Source organism: Vidua chalybeata, chromosome 3 (assembly GCF_026979565.1).
Source record: "Vidua chalybeata isolate OUT-0048 chromosome 3, bVidCha1 merged haplotype, whole genome shotgun sequence".
NCBI classification, from domain to species: Eukaryota; Metazoa; Chordata; class Aves; order Passeriformes; family Viduidae; genus Vidua; species Vidua chalybeata.
The window spans coordinates 49355427-49382612 of NC_071532.1; the positions used below are offsets into that span (position 1 = coordinate 49355427).

Sequence of the window (27186 nt, forward strand, 5' to 3'; positions counted from 1 at the left end):
TGACTGGATAACTACCCTTAAATACAATTCTTATAAAAAGGCAACGGAGAAGTAGTAATCAGTTTATAAAAAATGCTGCTCCAAGATTTCAGGTGTGCAGAGCTGTAAGTTTACTTCAGAATAAAACACAGACATAGGGGAGAATCAAAACTTTTAGAGTTGTACTTGACCATATATTTGGACAAAGCAGAATTACACTGCATATAACAAACAGTAAAATTTCTTAAAAGTTGTTACAAATATTTTACTTTCTACCTGTACGATCATTAACATAGTTTACTATATCATGATTTTTTTCTAAAGGCTTAAAACGAAAACAATCTCTCTAAACTACGTTCCAACAGTAAAATTTAAGTAAAATGCTTACATTCATTTGACAACAAAAAAAAACATATTAAAAATGTTGTGTGGGTGGTGCAAGAGCTGCTCTTTCAGCTACAACTTTCTTCCGGGTTATTCCTGTGGAAAGAAAGAAAACAGTCTTGTTGTAAACTGTTAATAATCAAACTCCAAAACCTTTAAAGTGATTCCTACATGCAGCCAATTACTTGGCATAGTGCAAGATGAACTATCTTGTCTAATCTGCAATTCACTGAACGATTTACCTTTTCCTCTTTGCGTCTGTCCTTTTCTTCATTATTCTCAATTGTTTCTTCCTCATCTTCCACAATCCCATCCCCTTGATATTTGTCATGCGTCCACTTCGGACTGCTACCTGACTTTTTGAAGTTAAAACGCCCTCTGCCACGCTGGAAAGCACCACGGCCTCTTCCTCTTTTGGCCCAATAATCCACACCATCGTCTCTGTCATCATGCTACAATAACACCAGAAAAAGAGTAAGGTTAGACACCCCTTAAATGTACCCCATAATGTTAGTACGCTATAGCAAATGTATAAAACAAAGTAACTGTTAAAAAGTTCTCTTCTGATTCTTATTATTCTAAAAAGGCATAATGCTGTAACTCAAACCACAACACAATTGTTTGAAGAGCCCTTATTCACTGTTGGTCCACTTAAATGTTAGTAACAAATCACTTATCTGTAACTTACACTCAGTCATAATTAAGAATTACTAGTTTTGAGGGGAAAAAATTGTTACTTTAAAAGAAGCTCTAGGAAAGTGCTAGATTACTTTAGCACAAAGGGAATTCTTTATACTTCATAAGAAGAGGTAACTGAAGGCAGTTTTCAGAAAATCTGCCCCAGACTTTCTTCCAGATTTCAGAAAATCTGACCTTAAGGGCAACTTAAGTTCAAACTGTTTAAGTCTAACGTTACCAAACAATAGTTGAGTTTCTCTTGTTAATGAGCCTAAAGTTTGCTGTTTAGCTACCAAATACAGGCTTATGTAGTTTGGTATGTTCTCACAATCATTTCACACACTGCATGAAATCTGCAAACCATTATTTAATATAAAAAAAGTTTCTGTTTAGAATGGTGAGGTACACTTGCTTCAACATATGGGTTTTTTAACTTGTGATTTGGAAAGAAGTCTGAACTATTAAACACGCATCACACCCATATAATAAAGTTCAATTACACAGAAGTAGTTGAAGGGCAGCTTATTTAATTTAAAATATTTTTAGAAATTCAAGTTTAATAGCTAAAATTGATTGTTCTAATATCATTAATAGATTATCACATCTCTGTTTACAGATCAGAAAAGTTTAGATATGTCTAGGAAGCCAGAACTCCTTAATGAAATATCTGAATTGTGACTGCATTATTTCTTAGCTACCTGTTAACATATCTGTGACAAGCTATAATGCTACAGGAGAAGGTCTGATCTTCATTACTTATAATTTTTCAATGATGAAACAATATCCTTCAAAGTTTCCATTGTTACAGAAATAACTGGAGCAGAGGCCACACATCCCATGTACTGCACTACTTAAAGTGGTTACATCAAGGCTCCTCCTTTCATAATCCAGATGGGAAAAGGCATCAAAACTGTGGTGATTTTCTTATGACTATCACAGTACTCAGAGCAAAGAACTGCTCATAACAGAGAATGCCTATGAAAATCCACAAATACTGTAAGATTTTCCTGATCTTTCACTTCTGTAGACTTCCAAACCAATCTAAGACAAATCTCAAATGTCATACAGACGTAAATCCAGGAAAACACAGCACAAAGCCTTTCTGGTTTAAAGTTGGGTTTTAATAAATTTTGTCTGAACCTGCCTTCTTGCCCACTCCCTGAAGAAAATTTTGGAGATAAATTCTGTGTCAGGCCTGTTACTGCCAGCCTGCTGCAGAAAGATGAAAAATAAGCAGAACCAACCACTACAGCCACCCTCATACTCTCACAGTTACTCTCAACCCTGTCCATACATGCATGCTACTTCGACGCTTGTAGAAAGTTAAAAAAAAAAAAAAAAAAAAAAAAAAGCATGCATAAGACATCGAGTTCTCCACACCCACCAAGAAGTATTTCTTGCTTTTTGGGGTATATTCAGGATCCCATTCCTCCTCCTTCGGTCTCTTCTGAAAAGTAGTATTTGAGTTGCTGGGACCAGTATTTGTTCCAGCAAAGACTCCTCTGGCTCTTCCTCTGCCCCTAATTCGAAACTGATTAACCAAGACGTCATTTAATCCATTTACACAACACCACAAAGTAGACTTCAAGTTCTCTAATACTTTTCATGCTTAATTACAGTATCTGCAAGTGGAAAAACCATTTTCAAATTTACATACTACCTTAAGTAAATATATTCAAGCATTCATTTTGAAATAATTATTCTATTAAACTTAATTGAAACACATTGGAGTTCTTGGCATAAGATCACCCACAACCACTGAAAAGAAATTTGACTGCTAGTAAACCAGTGTGTTGGAACAAAAGGTCACAAGAAGCTTCTGAAGCTGTTCACAGACAAAAACCAGGAGGAAAGCTAGACTGAAACAGGGACAAAACTGTCAGGGGGAAAAGAAAGGTTATTTATGGAGTCAATTGTATCATTTATGAAAAGGTGATTCTGGAATACATACTAACAGTGCAGTTTTCACAGGAGTATATCCACCAACTCAAGCATTTTTAACTGAGATTCAAGAATGTACCTTAGGCCAAATTACATTTCAAGTGAGTAAATTCTTTCCTCAGAAAAAAGTAAAATAGTATGTACTGTGCAGAGCAGCAATGCTTAAAGTTAAAAGGAGTGTTTTTAAATATTCTTTATAATGAATTACTGGGGTTTTAAAATGGCTTGTGTCCTGGGTTGGCTATATGATGCTTGTATCCCCAGCTGTCTGTTCTGTTTATGTTGGATAATAAGTTTTGCACCTTTAAGACTTGTTCCAAGAGCGAAGGGGAGAGAGAAGAAGTGTGAAGTTTGTTTCCAGAAACTGCACTCACTCCTCCACATTCCTGCTCCTGGACTGTGTTGTCTGCGATGGACAGACAGCAGGACAGAACTCTCCTTTGCTTTTAGTTAGTTTTAGCTAGCTGAGGCAAAGAAGTTCCCTGGACTGTGGTTTTTTTTTTTCCTTTTCTTTGGACCTGTTTAAACCTGCTCTGGGACTGAACACCAGAAGAGCACCAGCAGTTCGCACCTGTGGCTGCAGCACTTCCAGAGCCAGAGGAACTGATAAGAGATTGAGTGAGCCGAGCTGCAACCCAGGGAGAGGACTTTTTTGAGCTTGTCATCTCTTTTGGAGCAGCAAGAAGTTTTATTGTTTAATACTGTTCAGGTTTTATTGTTTAATAAACAGTTTTTTCCACTTTTCTCCAAGGAGGTATTTTCCCTCCCCTGAACCAGTTGGGGGAGGGACCAATTGAATCTGCTTTCTAGAGGAACCCCTTGGGGGGCTCTCTCCCAATTTTTTGCCCTGAACCAGGACAGCTAGAAAGTCTCACACCAAAAACCACCCTTAACTCAGAATACACTAAGTAATGTATACAATTATCTCAGCATGTAAATACTTAGCGTGTAGAAACATTAAATGAGTTTATATCCTTCATCAAAGGGAAGAAGAAAGGTTAGTTTGGGAAGATAAGACTGCTAAAAACTGCAGTTACTACAGAACATAATTTCCAAAAGTAATCTACTTAAAAACACAGAACTGTATCTTCAGAGTAATAGTACAAAAACAGTACTGGAAGCTAATTTATTTGTTAAAAATAAGCATGCTTCATAAACATAGATCAAATATATATATAATTAATGAACTTAGTTCATTCATAACTAATGCATACTTAGTTCCACTATGCTCTGAAACTTCTAATGCAGAATTTATGCTGGACAGATTTAAAATTACTCTGAAATCAAATGGACTGTAAAACAATCTGTAGAAGGCTCATAAGAACTATCCAGTACTATGGAGGGAAAAAAAACCAAACAAAAAATTGCTTGGAGAGTCATTTGGAAAGCAATAGATTAACTGTACAAAGGAGGAAATAAGACATGCTTTCTTTATTTCCAACAGCTTTACAAAATTAGGGCACAACAAACAGTAACCTGGGGGAAGGGGCAGGGGGGCAGACAGAATTACAACAGGATTAAAAAAGAGAAAAAAAAAAAAGGTATCAGCATTTCCTGGTATTCAGTCCTGTGATCAGATTCCGTTTAAGAAAAACATCTACAGTTTTCCTCACCATTTTATTAATGTTTCCCCCTACCAAATCACCTTTCAGGTAAAGAACTACAGGACATAAAATCTACTATGGTGTTATCTTTATGGGCTTGTTTATTAGGAAGACTACCACAAAAAAGACAAGTGTATATTTTCTATATAGAACTCACTTTAAACAGAGCTGCTACACAGAATTCTTTCAGATATAGATACGAATGACATTGCCACTGAAAAAAATTTAATTATCCTTATTTCTGTGTCCATATTTGAAAACCATTCATGATGCTTATGTATGGGAAGCCTAGAATCCAACAGAATTGTGTACCAGCCAAAGTTAGTGAAAAATCATTGCTGAATTAACATTAGCTTGCTGGATAGGGATGATGTTACATTCTCCAAGGCTTCCTGTTAGGAGAAAGATTCAAAACCAAAGGATTTTATTTACTCCAAAAGCAAAGGAGTATTCACTGGAATGGAGCCACTAATAGCCTGTATTTACAAACACATTCCTACACTACCTGGTCTGTGTTTTTTGATACCATCCTAGATGTATCCCTAAAGAGATCTGAGTCAGCAGTTGGCCTATTTAGATTCACCTGCTCAGACACTTTGTTCTAAAAGCCTGTGTGTGACCATGTTGTTAGGGATCATTAACCTGTTATCACTGCATAGACCAAATTGGCAGTCACTAGCAATTAAATTAGTAGGAATCTATTAACTTTCCAGTTCCCATCTACCTCAATTGCATGTAAAGTAGCACCTCTCTCAAAATACATACAATCTGGTTTTATAAAGCAGGAAGGCTTCAACCAATTACAAGTTTTCTCCCACTAAGTCTCCTTGAGAGGAGATAGAGTTTTAAGCTCTCTTTTGTTTAACTTGTGTTTTGATTGTGCCATTATTTTATATAGCTAGAAATTGTGCTGACAGCCATATCTGATGCCTACACCATCCAGGGATTTATATACTTATGCCACATAGTTCCATAGCATAACTATATAAAAGTAAGAAGAAAGGAGGAAATGATGCGCTTCTAGTGTTAGAAATTTAGAACTTTGAATTTTCCTCTAGGTAGCTACAATTTTTTAGATGGAGGATTCAAGCCTCAAGTGTTGGCACATGCAACATGCATTTCAGACACCCTTATGTGTAGTACAAAACTTATTTTTTGCAGGACTAAACGTTTATACTAAACACTGCACTTTAGCATTATTTGGTCTTAATTACAGGCTACATTAAGGAATTATTGTTGAAGTATGAAATTACTCCTACTTACTATATAGAACAGTTTTTCCCATCCTACATGGAACTTGAACTTTTTTGCGTGTTTAGCTGTGGTTTGGAGGTCTATTTTGCTGTGTTGTTTGGGGGTGGGTGTGTGGTGTCTATTTGTGGGTTGTTTTGGGGTTTTTTTTTTTGTTTGGGCTGTATGGTGCTTTTAAGTGCTCCCTATCTTTTTCAAGGCCTTCTTTATCAATTCCTACGTTTCCCAATTATACATCAATAATTACATTAACATGGAATCTGAAAGTTTAAGATTTTTCTGAAGACTATAGTGGTTAATATGCCACTTTCCAAATCACAATGTTTAAATACATTCCAGAGGTAGATCAATGAACTTTCATGATCAGTGGCTAGTCCAAGCCAAAGAAACACAAAAATAACAAGTATACCATCTCCTCAATACAGCTGTTTCAAGGTTGACATTTATTTTTAATTATGTGCCATTCTCTATTTAAAAAGTTGCAGGCATTACACACAAAGGAGTGCAAAACCAAATCCAACATGTGAGGGAAAAACAGAAGCTGCAGGGAACTAAGATGTATCAGGACCCAAGACTTAAAATTTACATAACAGTGAATTTTCAGATCCTGCTAGGGAATAGCATTATTACAGAAGAGCAAGGAATAATCAAGAAATTATTTTCCCCAGACCCTTATGCTAGGATCTCTAATGTCATGCTAATGCATATTTACAGATCATTCAACTGCTACTGAAGAGTGCTGGGAAAAAAAAAAAAAAAAAAAAAAAGAGACTCAATATTTCAAGTTTGGTATATCACATAAAGACCTCAAGTCTAGCCTAACATGAAGCACTATAACACTCCCTCATTTACTTTGTTACACTGTTGCCATTGGTCAAGTGTTCATAATCTGGGGGAAGAATAGGAGAAAAACTTACAAAGGTGCCTCTTGGCCTGTTGACTCCTGCAAAACCAGAGTATTCTTTCTGTTCATGGTGGGTTTTGAACTCTTCATCTCTTTCTTTCTTGCAATCCTTTTCTTCTCGAGAACTGGATGAAGAAGAAGATGGGGAGGAAGATGGGGAGGACCGAGCACGGTCTTGGTCTCTTTTTTGTTTACTGAAAAATAAAAAAATATACTATGTGCTATTTTAAACATACTAGATAGTCTGTAACATGCTATACTAAACCAGGTCTCTATATTTTATGAAAAACTAACCCCCTTCTGGTTATAAAGTCACACGTTACATATTTGAGATATTAAGGCGAAGTATATTTCCACTTTCCAGCCTCCTCTGACAGATTTAAGTGCACTAAATGCATATTATTGCTGGTGAGTTGGAAAGCAGCAGTCTGCAAACTGTAAGATACAACTTTTCTAGATTTTGATGCCATGAAGAGATGCTGTTACTTTTAAGATCTGCCTTTCTTCTGAGGCAGGAAAACAGAAGTTAAAGGGAAAAGCCCCTCAAGGTACAGTTTTAGAGTAACTTGACACAGTTCAGTTTGCACACTGTTGAGAGGTATGGTATGGGCTTCCCTACATGGATGGCTGTAGGGAAATTAGCCAGTGGAAAAAAATGTGGATACCAAAGTCAATGGGAAACAGGAAGTGTAAGTAAAACTTCACTTTATACAGTACAAAGCAGGGAAAAAAATCCTACAGCAAAACTTTTAGTAACCCCACAGTGGTATTAACTTGACCCAATTTACAAGATTTTAGCATTCTATTCAAAGAAAGGTCATACCTGAAGTAACTCTTACCACTTCTACACAGTATCCACTGAGATATGCTAACTTTTTTTTCTTAAAACAGCCCACTGGCTTTAGACAAAAATTTAGAAATTCCCCTTCTCACCCATGTTAAAACCTAAGTATCAGTAAAATTCTCATACTCTGGGTGTTATGAGTTGAAAAAGTGCGGAATCAAGCATAACGAACCAAAGTTCTTACACAAACTGTTTATAGAAATGTACTGCATTGAAGTCCAACCTCCTGATGTAGCCTGGATAATAGGACAGATTAATTTGTCATTTTTTTTTTCAGTGTTAGCTTGCTATTCCAAAGTTTTTGTCCTCATCCACCATAAGCCGTGTAAAAGACAGATAATACATATTTGCTGTAAAACAAATAATTTTAATTGTTTAAAATTAAATGATCCATTATACATTGAAAATTGAAAGCAATTAAGCTTACAATTACAAAAGGCTAATTTGAAGCTAAAATCCTCTATAGGGACTTCAAATATTTACCTGTCATCTTTGTAAGATTTGTAATCCTTGTAATCTTTTGGCGTTTTCTCTTGCTTTCTTGACCCACTGGATTCCCTGGAACCCTTAGAGTCTCCTCGCTCTTTACTTCGTTCTTTTCTACGTCGGTCAATGTCATGCCGAAGATCAGCAGAATCACACCTTAATTTTTTATCTCCCTGTAAACAAATATATATTTTGCAACACAATATTGAAATAAAACATCAAGAGAATCTCAGTGAAAAGGCAAGCTGTGCATCAATTAAAATGTAAAAAGATAGAATTTACCTATTTTTCAACAAATTTCAGCACACAAATTGACTTTGCCCTTTACATGCAATGGCTACATCTAAAAAAAGAACAGTTTTCAGTTTTAAACAAGCATTCCCATCAAGCCAATTGGTGTCCCGTTTTTGATGATACAGACCAAAACGATACATGGTTTGAAGAGATAATTAAGTATTCATTTCTTCTGGTGAATTGTTTTTAAACAGAGCACAACCACCTTTGTAGTTCAACCACACTGCTCACTGACGATCTTGGTACTTCCCTCTGCCCCAAACCTATTCTTTGTCCTTGGGCAGCTTACTGGTCAAAAAACATGCAAGAAGAAAGGAGGCATGGCAAAACACTTGACCTTATGTACCATGTTATTAATTTATCAAAATCACACTACATAAACCAGCTTCTTGATAGCATGTTTAACTCACAGGAAAAAAAATTCTAAATAAAAGTACTCTAAGTACAATAAATATAATTTTGTATTTTTATCCAGAAAACCAGAGATGAAGTTCATATTTAAAATGAGACTAAGTTTAGAAGCACAGATAGGACATTTACTTAGAACCTACTTTTTGACTTTCTTCCTTAAAGACTCTCTCTTCACCTGTTAAACGGGTATGCTTCCTCAGGGTACTTGGAGAGATGTCAATCCTCCTAAATGTAAAATAAAAGCAGTGTCTTGCCATACATGTACATGACTGTTAACAGCCTCAGACATTTCATTTCAACAGAAAACTGCCAAACCAGGCATTTTTGCAATAGAATAAACTTCTTGCATTATTAAACCTCACCATCAGAATACAGAAGGAGACTAAAAATGAAAACCCATAGTTCTGTTCTGTGTGAAGAATGCTAAAAACACAAATACAGAAAACAGGCAGACTGATGTTTCATATTAAGTATAGCTTGGAAGACAGAAAAATGTTTACTGATTTATTTCAAAAGGACCACTATATGTAGGCAGTTGAAAGCCCACCCCCTCCAAGAAACCAGCAGCACTATGATAGTTTGCTGTAAAGTCAAAAATTTTTAACAAGGAAATTGTGAAGTTAGATACTGTATCCTCACATGCAACACAAATATAGTACACTGCATCATAAAACTAAAGCATGTGATCAGACACTACATCTGCATGCCTACCTTCTTACCTTTTAGATTCTCAGATTTTTCACAAAATTGCTGTAAATTAACACACACAAAAACTAAAGTAGTATGAGATGGAACATTTCACACTGAAGAAGAAAGATGCATGTACAGGGCTTCTTTTCATCTTCAAGACATATGCCCTTCACTATTTGAGCACTGCATGTGAGAAAAGTAAATATATCCCAAATGAGATACAGAGGTAGAGAATACATCTGTCACAAAACCACAGATGAAGCCAGACCTGACTCAGATGAGTTCTCTTTTACAGAAGGGTTTTTCTTTTACTTTGTAGTTATATAAATTATCTCATCCAGATTAGAAAAAGTATTTTGGGTTCTCAAAATAAATATTAGAAGACATTATTTGAAACACAAAGTATCTGCATATACAGCTAACATATACCTATGTATTTCTGGGCTCTTTTGTCGGGTGCAGTGCTCTTCGGTTGCTTTTTGATACGCAGTGAACCTCTCATTTAGGGTCATTCCAGCTGACTTGAAGTATTGCTCTGTTGGTTACAATAGAAAAAACGCTGTTTCATTAGTTTCTCAACTGACACGTATTTTACTCCTGACAGAAAGGCAAGTAGCAGGCAAAACCCACAGTACTTTCAATAAATTTATCAGGACAAGCAAATGTGGCGTTTTCCCTATTTTTACACACACTGTAACCCAAACAAAATAAAAGCGCATAGCATCACTGCAAGTCTACTATGCCATGACTGTATCACATCTAATTCAAGCATCATTTACTGACTGGATTTGCTCATTTTCAGTGACATTTTCCTCTAATAATAAAGAGCAATTTCTTAAACTATTATTTTATACTTTGCCCACAAGAAAATGTGAAACTACTTTTGAGTCCTGAATATTTGCAGCAAGTACACTTTACCATTCATCTCATCTCTAACTTACAATAAGAATTAGTGAAAACATTTAAGTCATGTACGCTTCTATAACTACATGAATGACCTAGCAACTCTTTTCTTAAAGGAATACAATTTCTTGATTGGGTGATGATAAACGATACAATTAACACACCTATGCATAAATAAATTCATTTAAGCATCTGGCATCTTGGCAAACTTGACAAATTCTCTGACAAATTTTCTCCTTCCTTCAGAGACAGTTAAATTAGCCACAGCAAAACTCAGTTTTTAAACCAGCTCAACAAATGTATTTAAATGTAATATAGAAATACATAAAAGTCATGAGCTATGAAATGTTACATATGAAGCAAGCTATCTGCTTAACAGGTCAACATACATCTGTATCAACTTACCGCCCAGCATCCAGCATTTGTCTCATAACCAACCATTAAAACTTGAAACGGCCACTACAAGGGTAGTGCCTCAATCATAATTCCATCAAACACAGGAATTTGAGCTAGTAATTCTGTTTTTATGCCATTTTTGCCAGGAAGACAGAAGGTTCAACTTTGCCTGTTTGGCATCTGTATCTTTCAACAGCTATTTTACTTTTGTAACATGGATTTTGCCATTTCAAAACACATTCCAGGACCTAGTTACAATGAAAAAGAAAACATCACTGGGCATTTTCAGCTCTACATTAATAAAGAGCTGTTCAGACTGGTCGCATCACACCAATAATGAACATAACTTCAGTTTGTCAAAAAAGTTATAAAAATTCTGATCACAGACCACAGTAAATCTGAAACTTAAAAGAGATGTTCTGCTTTCAAAAACAACCATAAGAGTACATATTCTAGTAACCTGACCAGACAGGCTGTCAAATTTATAAGACATTCAACGTAAAAAAATTTACAGAAAAAGTCTATTCTGTGATCAACATGTGAGAGTTCTGCAAGTATTATTTTCACCTACACCTACATATGCACCATATAAGCAAAAATTTACAGAAGCTCTCACTGGATTGAGTCTTATTTCTTTACACATCAATAAATAGACACATTCACAACAAATCATTATACACTAAACAGGTATCCCAGTATTTTTTTTTAAATAATACATTATTGTAGTCCATTATCGTTGATTATTACTTTGTAAGTAATTCAATATGAAGGAAATAACTTGGCTTTAGTAATCTGAATTATGTCAACAAAATCAAGATTTTAAACTGAACTCAGCAGATATTTCTAGCACACAAATCTCAGCAATTTTAGAAGCTAACGCATCTTAAAAGCAATGCTTACAGACAGGCTCACTGAAACTGGTACCTAATTAAGCATTTCCACTTCTCCCTTTACTGTGGTGATACGGCAAAATTACTTTCACCAGCTTTATATTATCTCAGTTACATTTAACACAACAGCAAGACAACAGTCCAGTGAAATAAAGCAAATGCTATAGAAAAAAAGCATTTAAAGAACGCTCCAGACATCCCCAGGGGATTTTAGGAATTATCTATTTTCCCATAAAAAAAACTTCAGAGGATATGACCTAAGTGAAACATATCTACTTTGATATGTTTCCATATCAAAGTATCAAAGGTTTGGATTTCAGTCATTTTGGGGAAGGACTTTTGTTATGCTTGGTTTGTTGAGGGTTCTTCTTGGTGTTTATAGAAAAGAGCCACTACTGTTATATCAGAAAATAATTAGTGTATAACTAATTTAATGGAGGCTTATTTAACCACCGCCAAGTTTCCGTAAGTGAAATTCCTGAAAATATTGTCATATAGGAATAAAACACACTAAAATCATGAACTTTACTACCATTTAGAATAAATTTTTTCTTAAATCTTACTGAGAAAAAAAAAAAAAAAAACAACTTCTAATAAGAATCTGGAAATTACCTCTAAGGTGCTCCAAAAGGAATGCCATTGTTATTTACAGTCCAAAGACATCTATCAACCCGCACCACAACATTTAATATAAAATTGTATGGTAAACTCATTAAAATAAAATTAGAGAAACTGAACAGTGTATGTTTAAACTACACTGTAGTAATTCAAACTTTTTATGCTACCTAGGATCAAAAACTTATCCAGAAACACAGAATACCTGCTATTATACTCTACACTGCTTGTGGGTTTTTTGTCCTAGTTTCTGTGGCTATTATTTTTCTAGTTATTCTCATGTATACCTCAACAGGAAGAAAGTCTGGCTAAATCACAACATTAGAAGAGGCCTGAAATCATCCTGTACTAGAAACAGCAAATAGGCTTAAATGAACTTGTCAGACACGTATCCAGTACAATAAACTAAACACATACCTTTGACATGGTGAACCAAGGAGACAATATGCTGAATAAATGACTCTGATGTGCTTTTGCTGGCCTGTGGCAACTTAATGTGGTCAAAGATGGATCGGAACTCTTGCTCCTTCTTGACGGAATGGACAAGTGTGCTAGCAAGCAGCCTGTCTTTAGTCAAGGAAGCAGGTCTAAAATGCATCAACAACAAAGAGACACACAAAAGAAACCACTAGTTTAAATAAATATGAACAACACTGCAGGCAGGTGGAGAACCACACTGTAAAGTGGAATAATTTACCTATTGGAATCATCAAGCGGTACTGGTGCCATTTTGAGTTTAACTTCAGGACGATGGGAGTCACTGGCTATCATTTTGATCCTAAGTGGGCTCTCTTCTCTGAAGGTGGATTTTTCTCTCGCATCCAGATTCTTGTGTAGAGGAGGACTGTAATCAAAGAGTTCTTTGAGCTTTTCAGACTTTACCTGCTCAGGTGACTGAGTTTCTTTCTTCATCATTAGTCTCTCAGAACTCTTGTCTTCTTCCTTGTGCTTATCTTTTGTTGCACTAGGCCTTTCCACTACATAGCCAGTCTCTTTAAGCTTAAAACTTTTCTCATCTCTAAATCCATCGCTCTCTCTATTGCCCTTGATTGATATTTTAGATTTGTATTTGGTTCCTTCCTCCTCAGCATTCCGGTGAGATGCAGTAGGAAAATTTTTACCCTGATCTGCCAGGACAGATTTTCTGAACTGTCTGTAATCCTCTGTCTCCTCTGCGTCCTCCCCTTCAGAGTCATTAAACTTCTCCTTCCCAGTCTCTTTATCAACGAAAAAATCTAAAGTTTCCTGTTCCTCCCATTCCCTTTCTCCCTCTGTCCTCCCTTTTTCTGATCCTCTCTCCTTCTGGGCCTCCTTCTCCCTGGTATTACCCCTATCAAGCAGGTATACTCTAGACTCTTCATCTGTGTACCTGTGGATAGCAAAGAAGAGACTGGTAACTCTGGATTGCATTAATTCCAATTCACTTGCATTCCCCTTTTGTGTCAATTCCACACCAAGAAGAAGATGAAAATACATTTCTTTGAGCAATTAACTTTAGCATGCAATGCTTGGCACACCTTTAGCACTGTATCCATTGTAATTTATGCACTAATGGAGGCATCTGAAGAATATAATGCCTTTCTGTAGAATGCCTAGGAATTTACTTGCTTGTTTTCTTAATCAGTACCCAGTTTCACATTCTCTCTCATTACACTAGTAATTTTTTCCATCAAATTCACATGGTTTGAAAACTCAGGCCACAATTCATGTTTGCACTTCTTTTACAGAGAGTTGAAGTAGTAGCAGTAAAAAAGTGAATTCTTTTCAAGATCCTGCATATTACTAAGATAATTCCACAATCTAGCACAGGCTTAGTGCATTCACTACATTGTATTCAAGTAGGGAACCATTAGAAGGCAGCTCTCCTAAACACAGAGACACACCAATTAATGATTTCAGCCACTGCCTTATCTGTATGTTATGTTCACACAGATTCTAATATGTTCACCAACTCTAACACATCTAATGCAAGAGAAGTTGTATTTTTGATCTCCTAAGCATTAATTTTTTTACATAAAAAGCACTGACTAGACAAATTAATTTTAAAGCCTACAATCAAGCCTATATAACATGGTCATAACTTCTCTATTTTTGTAAGAAATCCACTGAAACACCAGTCACATTCAAAACAGCCTAATGCCAGTAAGACTTTAACAACTTTCAAAAATTACTAATATGACAAACTTTTTAAGAACAAATTGAACAATTTTACATTCATTGGAATATATACACTGAACTTCCTTCACATCAACAGCATTATATTACTAGAATACCAACACCTAGCCTCTTTGATAAGTAATGCAATTTAAGACAAAGTTTTCATATTGCACCACGCAATTAGCCAACTGATGCTGTTTATGTCAACATAAAGAAATTATTGCACACATTGACATTTTCAGACTTCCAGAATACTTGCATTTCAAAGAACATGAAGCATTAAAATTCTGAAATACCTGAACAGAGGTATCAACACTATCAAGCCAGCAAGTCTGATGCACTATTCCAATTAAGATTTTTATTAATAGTAAAAAATTGAGTACAAGATAATAAACCATAGAGGAAAAGCACAAACCAAGGATATCCTCCTCAAGGATACGTGTCCCTATCTCTACTACCCAACATTCACGGCTTTGAAGCACCCTAGCAGGAAAAGGCATATGTATCTTTCAAGCTTAATTCCAACCAGACTAGTATTACTAGCATTCCATAATGTATTTTCCAAGGTTATGGTGATAATCTTGATGAAACTTTAACAATATTTTTAAGAGGCAACGGTAGGTTTATAACTTGGTTCCTACCTTTTCATAAACTTTCCACCTTTTGCAGTTTCCTGTTCACCACCCTCAGGATAAAATGACCGCACTCGAGCTTCCTCACGGGGGGCACTCTGTGATGGGATTGTCTTTGCAGGGCTTCTCCTTGAAGGGATATGATGCAATGGGCTATTCTGAGAAGGACTATAGCGGCTAGAACCATTTCCAAGAGAACCAGAGCCAGATCTCTCAGGACTATGCTGAATGGAATGGGAATGCTGAGGTGTGTCCTTTGCTGAGTGGGCTGTGCTAAGCAGAGGGGCATCAGAGCAAGATGAACTCTGACTAGGTGGGGTGGCAATAGAAGGACTATGGGGTGACCTTGGACTGTTATCATACGCTGAAAGGCCAGGCCAAATGTCGCCAGAAGCTGCTGATGATTTGTTAAAATCGTCAAGAGACTCTGATGGGTCATGTTCAAATGTATCTTTCTGTTCATCTTGTGATTTATTTTTCAAAGGACTGTCTTGCAAAGGAGCCCCTTCAGTCTTCTTTGCCTGCTTTTCCAGAGATGCGCGTCTTTTGGAAGAGACAGGTGATTTGCTGTATGGGGATGAAGAACGAGATGAAGAGGACCTTGGGGACCTGGAAGATCTGTAAGATCGACGAGACCTGCTCCGGGACCTCTGGGAAGACACCGACCTTCGTTTTGGACTTCTGGAACGGGAGCGGCCACGCCTAGGGCTTCTGGAGTGTCTTCGGTTCCAGACAGGCCTATAACCTCCACGATGGTATCTACCACCTCCTCCTTGATAATACCCTCTACCTCTTCCTCTGTAACCATAGGGACGTCTCATTCCTCTATTATTTCTGTAATCTCTGCGATAATCTCTAGAATAAACACGATCTCTGCTTCGAGATCGGGAATACGTCCTTGACCGAGACCTGGAACTAAAATTAAAAAGTAACATTAACATTTTATAACCAGAAAAATTGAGGAAAAAAAAAAAAAAAAAAAAGTGCCTTGATGGAAAATGCTAGATTTCTCAAAATGCAGTCAGAAGGTAAAGGATGCAGACTCCCAGTCTTTAAGCAACTTCTACAACCTCTATTTACTAATTATTTCTGAAATAAATTAATTATAATAAATAGGTCTATACTGCTAAGGACTGTGAAACTTGGCATCATGTGATTAAGACACTACCAGCCTCATTGGCCTCCCCAGACATTTCATTAGAGATCATCACCACTCTGGAACACAGCATTCAGTTTCTCAGCCACCATGGTTCACAGCCTGGAACAGGGAGTGACATGACCCCCCAACATAATATGGCAGCCTGTGCATGGCAGCAGCTGAGGCAGTGAACATTCAACTGACCTACTTCTCATGGGAAATGGTAGTAAGTAAGATGAGGAAAACACTGGGTCAACTGAGAAGACAACATACAGCAAACCTTATCTACTGAAGCCTTAAGTTACTTCAGATATGAAAAGTTTAATGAGAAATAACAAATCACAGGGAAAGAGACTAGACAAAGAAAATATCAAGTAAAGTGGAAGGGAAGAATCAAATGGGACAGAAATGATGAAGAACCATTACCATTCTGAAGTTATCTTGATATACAGGAAAAGGGGGAGAAAAAAATTAAACAGAAATTACACTCAAAGCATACTGCCTAAAATGAAACAGGATTCCAGGCTCACTTCTGCCATAGCAGTGAAAAACAAGTGAAAAACATTTTACAACAAAAAACAATATACCAAATCATCTTTCCACACTGTATGATTTACCTGTATCTCTTTTTTCTTGAATGTGATCTGGATCTTGACCTAGAGCTGGACTGAGATCTGGACTTCGATCTTGACGAATGTGATCTAGAATTAGATCGACCCATTTTTGCCAGTAGATCTACTCCTTCCCAAAAGGAAAAGCAATGAGAGGAGGGAAAAAAAATAGAAGCAACCATTTAACATCCATGTAAAGGATAGAAATTAACAAAATTTGCATCTACTAAAATGACACTATTAGAAAGTAGTAGAGCATTTGCTAAACAAAAGAGCTTTGGAGACAATGTAAGTACATTTATTAGTAAATGAAAAATTTAACCACATTTTAAAGAATTTAACATTGCTGCAGTGCACACAATTTCTCTGAAAACATGAAATGTAACAGTAAAAGTTTTTTTTCCAGATTCAACTGCACACAGATCCTGTAGGAGAAAGGAAGAAGCAGAAAATTAAACATTTCCGCACATTAAGGCAAGAATAACGTAACTCCAGACATCTTAACAAAATTCGAGCAATTGTGTGGTTTATAGTTCTCTTGCATTTCCAATGCACTGTTCCTTCTCCAGGAGTTCACAGTCCTCTACAATGCACCATTCACATGAGCAAAGAAAAAGCCCTAAAATATTTGGTCCAGCAGCTGTTAATTTGACCCACAGGCATTATTTCTCTTAACTATATGTACTGAAGCTCATCACTCTGATCCAAATTTCCACTGCTCAAGATGCCCATCCTGCATCTTTTTAGATTAACTTAGCTTTCTAACCTACATGTAAAATGCACAGCCAACTTAAAGATTTTAACAACTAGTTAAACAATATGGCTTGCAACAAGATTCAACACACTTCAGCAGAAATTAATCTATGAAAACTACAACTGATTATAAATCAATGACAACTAAAAGTAATTCATAATAAACTATCATTTCTTCTTATGCACAGTCATAATAGATATTTAGAATTAGTGCTAACCATAAAAAATACACACCTTTTCCTTTTATTTTCGGATCAGTGGCTAAAAATCCCCAATTTAATTAATAAAAACTTTGACCCATTACCATTTTCTTTTGAAATTGCCCAGCTTTAAAAAAAACACAAAAAAAAAGTGTCACATTAGACAGCCTGAATAAAAGCTATGAACAAGTAACTAGATATTTTCAGGCCTTTGAATGCTCAATTATCATTGTTTAATAATAATTAAAACAGAAACAATCAAACATTTACTGCTTGTATTGCAAACAGGCTTTAAAGCCTAAAATTACTGTATCAAAAATACTAGCTCAACACAACAAGCACTTTCTCTCTTATATAATCTTTCTCATTACCTGGGTGGTATTTCAATTATGTAAAGACAAAAACAAAATTAGAATTTAATTTAAAGTTACCAAAATTACAGAGACTTTAGACACATTTAAGAGAACCCAAAAGAGAAAACCAGATGAACTTTTCTCCTATCAACTGGTTCCTCCTGGCCCCACATGACTTTCCTGATGAGAGTTCACATGGTATAAGAGGTCTAACTTCATCTGAAACCAGCCCAGCAAAAACTGAACTTAAACCAGACTTCCATGTAACTCAGAAAAAACTATTTACCTTGGCAAAGAAGAGTGTGTTGAATGCTCTTTTTTATTGGCTCCTTCCACTAAAAAGCAAATTTGCAGAACCTATACTCTGAAGATATTTTCTAATTCATTGAGTTCAATTAAACTTACAGAAAATGGCTTGTAATCTCTTAGGATCAATACTCACAGGCAACATAGATTTAGACCTTTTAAACTGTTTAAGACATGCCAATTTTCCAAGAGTGACAGAAAACAAAACCTGGTGGGGTTTCTTTTTCTGTTACAAGTAATTATCAAACCAAACATCAGAGGCACAATGTTTATAATAAAACTCAATCTCAGCTTTAAATTATTTGCATTCTATGTATGAAGTACAGTTGATCTTTACAAGACAGTTTTATATACTGTAGCTTCTGACTGCAAGCATAAAATTTAGGAAAGCAAAAGAAGATTTCATTTTCAATAGCTGAGTTCAATCAGAACATTTAAAAAGGACTTAAGCTAAACTTACCTCAAAGTGTTAGTTGGTGTCAATGAAGAAATTATTTCAAAACTCTGTATTTGTGCTTTCAGCAATACTGATTCCTACAGAACAAAAAGTGAGACTGTCAAAGACACAAACATTTGCTAAAAGGAAGCACCTTTTTGGTTAAATGGGTTTAAACATTAATCTCATGAAAAGACAATACATAAGAAATAGCAAATTTACTCTTGGACTTGGTGATGATGCACACTAAGACCAGAGCAGCTCAAGAGCCAGACACTGCCAAGTGGCAAATCCCTTTCCATACATGACCACTCCTTCCTCAGCCCTGGTAACAGGGCTGTGTAACACATTACCCTCACCTTCACAGCAGCCTTCAGGTCCTCAGTGACCAGATACTGATACCTAGAAACCACTTTCATTTAACTAGGTTATCCAAGTGGCTTCATGAAGGACCAAACTGAGCTGGATTAGGGAGCAAATAACAGTATGCAGCCAGAAAGAGGGAGGCAAAAAGGACAGTGGCAAACTGTTAGACCAGTTGGAGCTCTAGCACACAGCTCTGCACTTCACTAGAGCTATCATACTGGAAAAAAAAAAAAAAAAAGGGGATGAGAACTCAGGCCAACGGTGAAAGCTTTATCTTCAGGTTTCTCTTGCAATATTTACAGAAGCATTACTCTACTGTAACTTCTTCTTTAAAATGCATACATATATAATTTCACCTAAAGAGCAAACGTCTTCAAGAACTAGCTCTTTTACAGATACGCAGAAATGAAGCATAACCATAACAAAATCAGTCTCAAATGTATGAATTACTCACTGGCCTCAGTTTTAATTACCTCCAAGCCTTAAGACTATGTACATTTGTAGTCCGACTCAACATTAAGCACATTTTTCAATTCCACTCAAGCAACAAAACAGGGATTTTTCCTAGTTCTCTACAGACAGGCTGGATCTTCAGAAATTCTGCAGCTCAACAATCCAATTCATTAAATCCAAAGGCATAAGACATTGACTGCTCCTAAAGAACACTTCCACACTTGTTCATAGGTGTTTTCTTCATCTAAAAGAAGAAATGTAGCATTTGTGTTCATAAACACTGCTTTCAAAAGTCCACTTACCATTCACTAGTAGTGACCAAGATATTTCCAATTTCTACAAAATATATGCTTTATTAAGATTAAGTTTTTACTTCTCATCATCAGCAAGCATGAGTCTCTGAAGGAGCACAGTAGTGTATCGGACCATTTCAGATTTTGTCTAGACAAAAGGCGAGATGGTATTAGCCAGTAAAGGGTAACGAAGGCATTCAGAAGTCTAATACAAAAAAAAGCAATACAAACTTCAAGTTCAGGCTGAGATTTTAAATGAATACTTATATAATCTATATTTCTGACTTAAACTGGTGTTAGCTGAAATCCCAAATCCTAATTTAGTCAAGTCTTTAGATCCTGGGGATATGGAACAAGATAGTTGCTTCACTTTTAAAACCTCTAAGTAGAAGACAGGATCTTAAATTACCACAACTCAAACTCTGGTAGTTCTGCAGTCTTAGAGATCTTTTCTAGCAACTGGCAAAAGTGAAAAATAGCCACACTTCTCTGTTTTTAAACAACACATTAGCTATACCACATCCAACCCTGGCAGCTAAAACATATCTGCTACCCTTTTCCATTTAAGCTTTCTAAGAAGAGTGTGGCTATAATGTTTTGAAAAAAAAAAAAAAGAACTTTAATAAAAAAACCTTACTACTGAATAAAAAACATGTAACTATTTGCAGCTTTTATTTCCATTTAATTGTAATAGGTAAAACCTTGACACACAAGACCCACTTATCCAAACAACACTGATAGTTAGGAACAGAAGTGAAAAGACTACATAGCTGAGGTGGTTTTGGTCCGTGTAAATATTCTCACAATATGCAAGAATCTAAAATTTTATTAACCTTTATTAAAGTTAATTTAGAAAAGAACTGTGGTAGTACCAGGAGTGTGAGCTGTCTGTGACAGTCAGCTCCTACATGCTGCATACCTTCACAGAAAAAGTACCCATCCTCAGAGCACCACAGCTACAACATCCTGGTTCACAGCAGCAAATGAAATCACCCACAGCCTCTTCCTGTTAATGGCCAGGCTGGAGTGGCTACACCACGTCAAGTAAGGGCACAGTGAAAGGTAATGAAAAAGAGGTCCTAAGCATCATTTGTTGCTCTCCAAGAAGAGACCCACACTCGGCCAAAGGTGTGCATCAACAATGTGAAAAGGTGTCACTATCACCCAGCATTTTTAAGAGAGGACCACAACTGCTGGTAACATGACCTGTGCCTGAAACACCAGGGCTCTAGTCCACACACTTCTTTTTCCCTCACTTTCCACCCTAAATAATTGAAAGGAGATGCCTGGCTCTCAACCATTTCACCACCATGTTAAAAAAATATCTGGATTTTACAAAAGAAGGTGCTGCAGCTCCACAGAATAAGGTGGCTCTACTAGTTTAAAGAAACAGTTCTGTCTCTCCTATTCTGTGTTTCCTCACATTCCTGATGATGTCTCCTATACCAGTCTAAGTATTTCTGCACCCACATACTGGATCAGTTTCAATACAACTTTTTTTTCTTTTAATATGGTTCATTACACAGCCCACAGACACTTGGGCCAACACAGAGAAATTGAAACAGCAGCCAGGCAGGACTGCTTCTTTTGGCAGCACCACAAACTTAAAGCTTCCCTGAAACCAGCTTGGCACAGCCTCGAGAAGCAACAAACTTGGTGGCTTTTAAGATTTTTAACAATACTTGCAAGTAGCTTTAAAAATAAAAACCAAAACACCAAAAAAAAAAAAAAACAAAAACCTACAAACAAAAAAAAACTCACTAAAATAAACATACACATATAAAGTCAAAATAACCAAAATCAAACACACCCAAACAACCAAGACTTAACATTGAAACCACTACGTTTTCTGAAAATTGGCTAGTCCACCATCTGTCAGTTATTGAATCACATCCAGATAAGTTTCTTAATGAAAAAAACAACAGCATCTTTGGGTGTCTTCAACTAATTGGCCTGCAAGTACGACCATTAAGCAAAAACAAGATATACAACACAATTGGGCTTATCCCATCACAAGCAACACAATAAGAAGGATATAAGTGACACTGTCAGCATTTGCTATGTTTAATAAAAAATAAAAAAGATGAGGAAAATGGTAACCAATTCCTTTTATATAGTATTTTTAGGAGTCTTCAGTACAACACTGATGTTGGGGTTTTGTCAGAGTACACAGACTGTAGATACAACACATCTCTTAAGCCGTTTAAGAAGTTATACATCACATGTAAGTTTAAGACATTTTAGGACAGTTATGCCCACTCACACTAGCAAAACACTGCTTTCTCTTAGATTCATTAGTTTAGCTACCCTTCCTTTATAGCTATTTAGTAGTCAGTATTTCTCTTGCTTAAACATTACTTGAGAGCTGTCAGGTAGATTTAAATAAAAATCTTATTTAAGTAATTCACAAGCTGTTGCCAAAATGTGTTTTCATTCAGAGATTCAAGCTTCAAAAGACGGGACGATTATACAACCATGACAACACAAAAGGGGATAGGATAGTCTTCATAAAATTTCACAGAATTTGTAATAGTTTCTCATAATACACCCACAGAAATAAAGGAAGTCTTAATGAGACATCACTGTAAGTCATCTACTCAGTGCTTGCACATCTGCTGTGCTTTCTTAGCCACTCTCTACCTCCCCCCTCCTTTTTTTTTTAATGTCCACAACTCTAGCAGTGGCACATCACACATAAGAATAGAACACATTTCATAGTCACTTAAACCTATCCTACTTAGATCACAGGTGACTTAGATTCCTTCAAATACTAAAATTCCCTGGCAAATTTGCCCGAACTATCTTGTTATATACAAACAAGAGGTGGGAAGCACTACTTCATCCATTTCATATGCTGGACATATAATGGAACACTAAAACATACAAAGGCCTTTCACCCCCCCCCAACTCATTAATTTCTATACAGAAAATAACACAAAATATTTGTAAATTAAGTCAAAGACCAGCACCCTAGTAACAGTAAAATCACCTCTGCAAATCCATCATATGACTGTTAGTTGTCTTTTATGTAATACTAATGGCAAACAAAACCATGTTTCTCCTCTAACTAAAAAAACAAAGAAACCAAAGTGACTGAGAAATGCATCCATACACAAAAAGGAATTAGCATGCTTATGGACACATACTGTTTTGGACAGCCTCTGTTATTTTTGTGTGTGTGTTTTACACACTGTGTTTTCATACGCCCTTACACCACGGTTTCCCCAGTCTCTGCTATGAACTACACGAATTGCTGCTGCAGAAAAGGCAGTCTTCCCACACTCATTTGTTCCAAGACTGACACCCTCAGAGGTGCTTGGTGGGCTGCAGCAGTGATCCATAAGAAAACTACTCTGGACAAAAGCTGCCTTTTCAGGCACATCATCTCCCAGATCCCATTTACCACAAAGCTGCACGAGGCCAGTGCCAGCACAATGAACAAGCAAGCAAGGCGCTTTTTCGGAACACCTTTGGGAGAAACTCTCACACAGACAAACAGAGCATGTTCTTCAGTAGCTTTCTTCACTTACCTCCACTACCTGTAAACAAACTGCAAATGTTCTCCGGCATTCCACAAACCCCTACAGCACTACCTCTCCTTGACAACCAGCCTGAATATAATCCACTCAAATATCTGCACTCTAGCTCCAAACAGCTCCCTGCTGATTTTTTTCTAGATTCCTACGACCACTTTCAAGTTTTCTGCATTCTCAATGTGAACAGGCTCTTCTTCATGGCATGTGCTCCTACCTCCTGCCCCCAGGATTCTGCCAGCCACAGCCCTCATCTGAGAAGTTGCTCCACACAGGTTGCACGCTAAAGCCTCGCTCAGGAGAGAGGCACTCTAGCTCCAAGCACCGATATATGTAACACACTGAACCTCGTCTGGCCATTCAGCACAGCCTGTCACTCAACATCAAAAGCGACAAGTGGGAGCATGCAAGTCTTACTTTCCCTGACACAAAACAGATGCATGCCTGGAGCACACCTCAGTGCCAAAAGCCATTACCTCGTCCTCATTTTCCCCACTTTTGTCCAAAACAACATGATTATCAGAGAGGAGGACGAGGAGGAGGGAGGAGAAAAGCAGCTAGACAGCATTTTCCTGCAACTCCACGATGTTTAACTAATCCCTCCTACACCAAGAACAACTATTCTAAGTGATATTTTTATACATTTGCATTGCTTAAGCAGTGACTACTCGCAGAGTCAAGAGCACCTTTGTTTTGCATACCCTCACATCTTTTTGAAAGACCTTTCACGTCTTTTTTCTGTAGTAAAATTTAACTGTTCCTCTGAGGACAAAACTTTCATCTCCGAGATAAACAGCTGATGGGTTGTACTGACTTCGTAAAGGATCAACTTGACACACAAAAGAAGAACTTGATTTTCATAGAATTAAAGGCGAAAAGCAGGTTTACAAAGCAAAGGGGAAATAACGGGAATGATCCTGCAATGGTTGCATAGTACAGTATAATCAAGACTGGCAACACAATAGCCCCTTTCAATGAGGGGCATAAAACACACTGCGGTCCCTCACGGGCTTTTGCGGGCATCTGCAATCAGGGCAGGAAAGGCGCAGGGAGGCGTGGGGTACCTCAGGCACAAGCGCCTGAACCACAGCCATGCCCGAAGGCAAGTTCCTCCAGCGACCGTAAAGGCTGATCCAATACCGGGAACCATCCTTTCTCTCGGGCACCGTTTCCCCCGTCAGTGTCACACCCACAATGATAACGGGGAAATTTAACATTCCCGTAACCAGCGTTACACAGCCACATCTCCTGGGGCCTTCCAGCCTCCCCCAAGGAGGTCCAAAGCCAAAGGCCGCGCACCCGGGGCGCAAGCTCAACGGGGCCGGCCAGCCGCCCATTCCCCACATACCCCTACACCCCCATCCCGCCAGGCTTCCAGGACCTCCAAGGCAGCTCCGCTGCCGCCTCCCACCGCCGCTTCCCCGTCTACCTTCGCTTCCCGGGGCGCAGGGAGGAACGGCACCGACTCGGTCCGGCTCCCACGGGAAGCGGTGGCCCGCGTCAGGGCGGTGACGGCGACCGCCTGTTCCTGTCCCTTTCCGTCGGCTGGCGCGGGATAATCGGGATAATGGCCGCGGACCGCCGAGGTCACGCGGCGCGGGAAGGCGGGACGGCGCGGCGCGCGAGCACCGCGCGCTGGGGGGGGGGAGGGGGGGGAGCGGGGGGGGCGGGGCAGGGCCGGGCTGCTCCCCCTCAGGCTCCCCCGCCATCTTCCCCTCAACCAGGGGCCACCGCCCCGCCAAACCTGCACGCAGCCCCTTTATCTCCGCCCTTCTCTCACCTGGCGGGCGGGACTCCCGGCGGCCCCGTTTCTTTATGGCAACCGGGCAGCCATTTTCCGTCTCGCCGGAGGAAGAGACGTGAAGCCCGCGGGGAAAAGCAAAATCCACCGGGGGGGCGGGAGTGGGGGTGCGGGGGGCTGCTGCTGCTGCCGCCGAAGCGTCACTTCCGCTCTGGACGAGGAAGCGCCAGCCCCGCGCTCAATGCCCGAGCGCCATCTTGCTTTCGGGTAGCCGTCCGCAAGCAAGATGGCGGCTGGCGGCCGCCCGCCCCCGCCTGGCTGTGTCCCTGCCCCACGCCCGGAGCTCCATGTCCCACCCGCCGCGGGCCCCAGCTCCCCCCGCGCCGCCACGGCTAAAAGCTGTCGCCTTGTGTCCTCTCGTTCCCCGAAGGGCGGCGAGAGCGCAGGGTCCCCCCGGCCGTTGCCTGGTTACCTGTGGGGCGGGGTGCGCATCTGTGCACAGGAGCCGCTCGGAAGGGGCTGTGTGCGGGGCGCGGCGCAGCGCGGGCAGCGGCTCGGCATCCAGCGGCAGTGGCAGCCGGTGCTCCGCGCACCGGCAGGGAGATGGCGGTGCCGCGGCGCTTTACTGCAGCACCTTTTGCAGTAGGCGGGCGGCCGTAGCTTGGTTGCGATACAGCAGCGCCACGTTCGGGGAAAGCGCGCCCGGGAGGCTTCTGTAGCGCCACAAAGGTGCGACCGAGGGCTGCCAGTGAGCAGCCTTTGACTGATGCACGAAGCGGTGTGTGTACGCTGGCCAAGTGCTACAGTTCACAGAATCACAGAGTATTCTGAGTTGGAAGGGACCCATTTCGAGTCTAATTCTTAGCCGTGTACAAGGACAGCCCCAAGAATCACACAATTTACTTGAGAGCGTTGATGAGCAATTCACACTTCCTGAGTCTTACACAACCAATTTATTTTTTAGAAGGCTATTGTCTATTATTTTTTTGAGGCAAGAAACATAAAACAACCCGCTACAAAAAAAAAAAAAAAAAAAAAAAAAAAAAAAAATTAGGAAGGGACATGCATATGTCATTTTAACATGAGTTTTGTGAATTCTGGGGACAATGACTGGGAGGCAGCCTAAAGCAACTGATGGAAGAAAAAGGCATGGAAGATGAGAAACAGACATAATCCCCAAATTCTGGTTTGCTATTCCATGTGTAGACAAAGTGATGCACTGGTTAGGTCTATTTATTGTGGCTATTAAATTTTTTGAAATGTAGCCTTCTATGGAGGCAGCAACCAGTGTGAAGTTAGAACTGAAATAAAAACTGTGGTTAACTGATGAACAGTCTGGTCTAGAGAGGAACAAATCCCTCTCTCCTTTTAAGGTTTTTCCTTTCTGCACGGGTAGGGGTAACGGATGTGTACCTCAAGTGCAGCACACATGCTACAGCTTTTGCTGTAACCAACAATAAGGCACTTTTAATGAAGAGGCTCTTTGAGCTGTGATGAGGAACCTGTGAGAGAAGGCAATTTGCCAGGGCCTATAAGGTTTTCAGAACTGTCCTGAGATTTGACTGCATGTAATACACCTATTTTTTAATGGTTCTGCAAATTGCTCATGCAGGGACACCTTCCACTAGACTAGGTTGCTCAAAACCCCATCCAAGCTGGCCTTGAGCAGTTCCACAGCTGGTGCATCCACAGCTTCTCTGGGTAACCTGTGCCAGTGCCTTACCACTCCTGCAGTAAGAATTTCTTCGTAATATCTAAACTAAATCTATCCTCTTTAAGTTTAAAGCCATTGCCTCTTGTCCTGTCCCTATATGCCCCTGTAGAAAGTCACTCTCTGGCCCTCTTGTAGCCCCCTACCCATAGGTACTGGCAGGCTGCTGTACGATCTCAGAGCTCCCTCATCTCTGGAGTGAACTACCCCAGCTCTCCCAGCCTGCCTTCACA

At 38.8% G+C, this 27186-nt stretch overlaps 1 protein-coding gene across 14 annotated transcripts; it reads right to left on the reverse strand.

Moving 5' to 3' along the window:
- Positions 1-86: 86 nt before the first annotated feature.
- BCLAF1 (BCL2 associated transcription factor 1) lies at positions 87-26416 on the reverse strand. 14 transcript variants are annotated; one of them, XM_053936878.1, is made up of 14 exons: positions 25282-25691; positions 18881-18954; positions 16815-16938; positions 15726-15974; positions 15069-15626; positions 12968-13639; positions 12688-12857; positions 9896-10001; positions 8917-9001; positions 8069-8244; positions 6755-6935; positions 2426-2572; positions 606-815; positions 87-459 (listed from the first exon to the last, which is right to left on the reverse strand). In XM_053936878.1, exons 3-14 carry the CDS (start codon positions 16916-16918, stop codon positions 454-456), a joined length of 2664 nt encoding a protein of 887 aa, XP_053792853.1. In that variant the 5' UTR covers positions 16919-16938; positions 18881-18954; positions 25282-25691; the 3' UTR covers positions 87-453. The 14 variants fall into 14 exon arrangements, 12 of the variants coding, with proteins under 12 accessions (XP_053792853.1, XP_053792848.1, XP_053792851.1 ...); XM_053936873.1 differs by adding an exon at positions 19978-20116 and having other exon boundaries at positions 15069-15974; XM_053936876.1 differs by lacking the exon at positions 25282-25691 and adding exons at positions 19978-20116; positions 24931-25068 and having other exon boundaries at positions 15069-15974; positions 16815-16932.
- Between the last annotated feature and the right edge of the window lie 770 nt (positions 26417-27186).

Bases quoted from the DNA above. Each gene is read 5' to 3' on its own strand.
- BCLAF1 (XM_053936874.1), bottom strand. From the start codon at position 16,918: ATGGGTCGATCTAATTCTAGATCACATTCGTCAAGATCGAAGTCCAGA. The intron at 10,002-12,687 runs GTATGTGTTTAG...TGTAACCAACAG, and splicing joins CTTGGTTCACCATGTCAAAG to AGCAATACTTCAAGTCAGCT. The intron at 6,936-8,068 runs GTAAATATTTGA...TTTATTTTTCAG, and splicing joins AAATCTTACAAAGATGACAG to TAAACAAAAAAGAGACCAAG.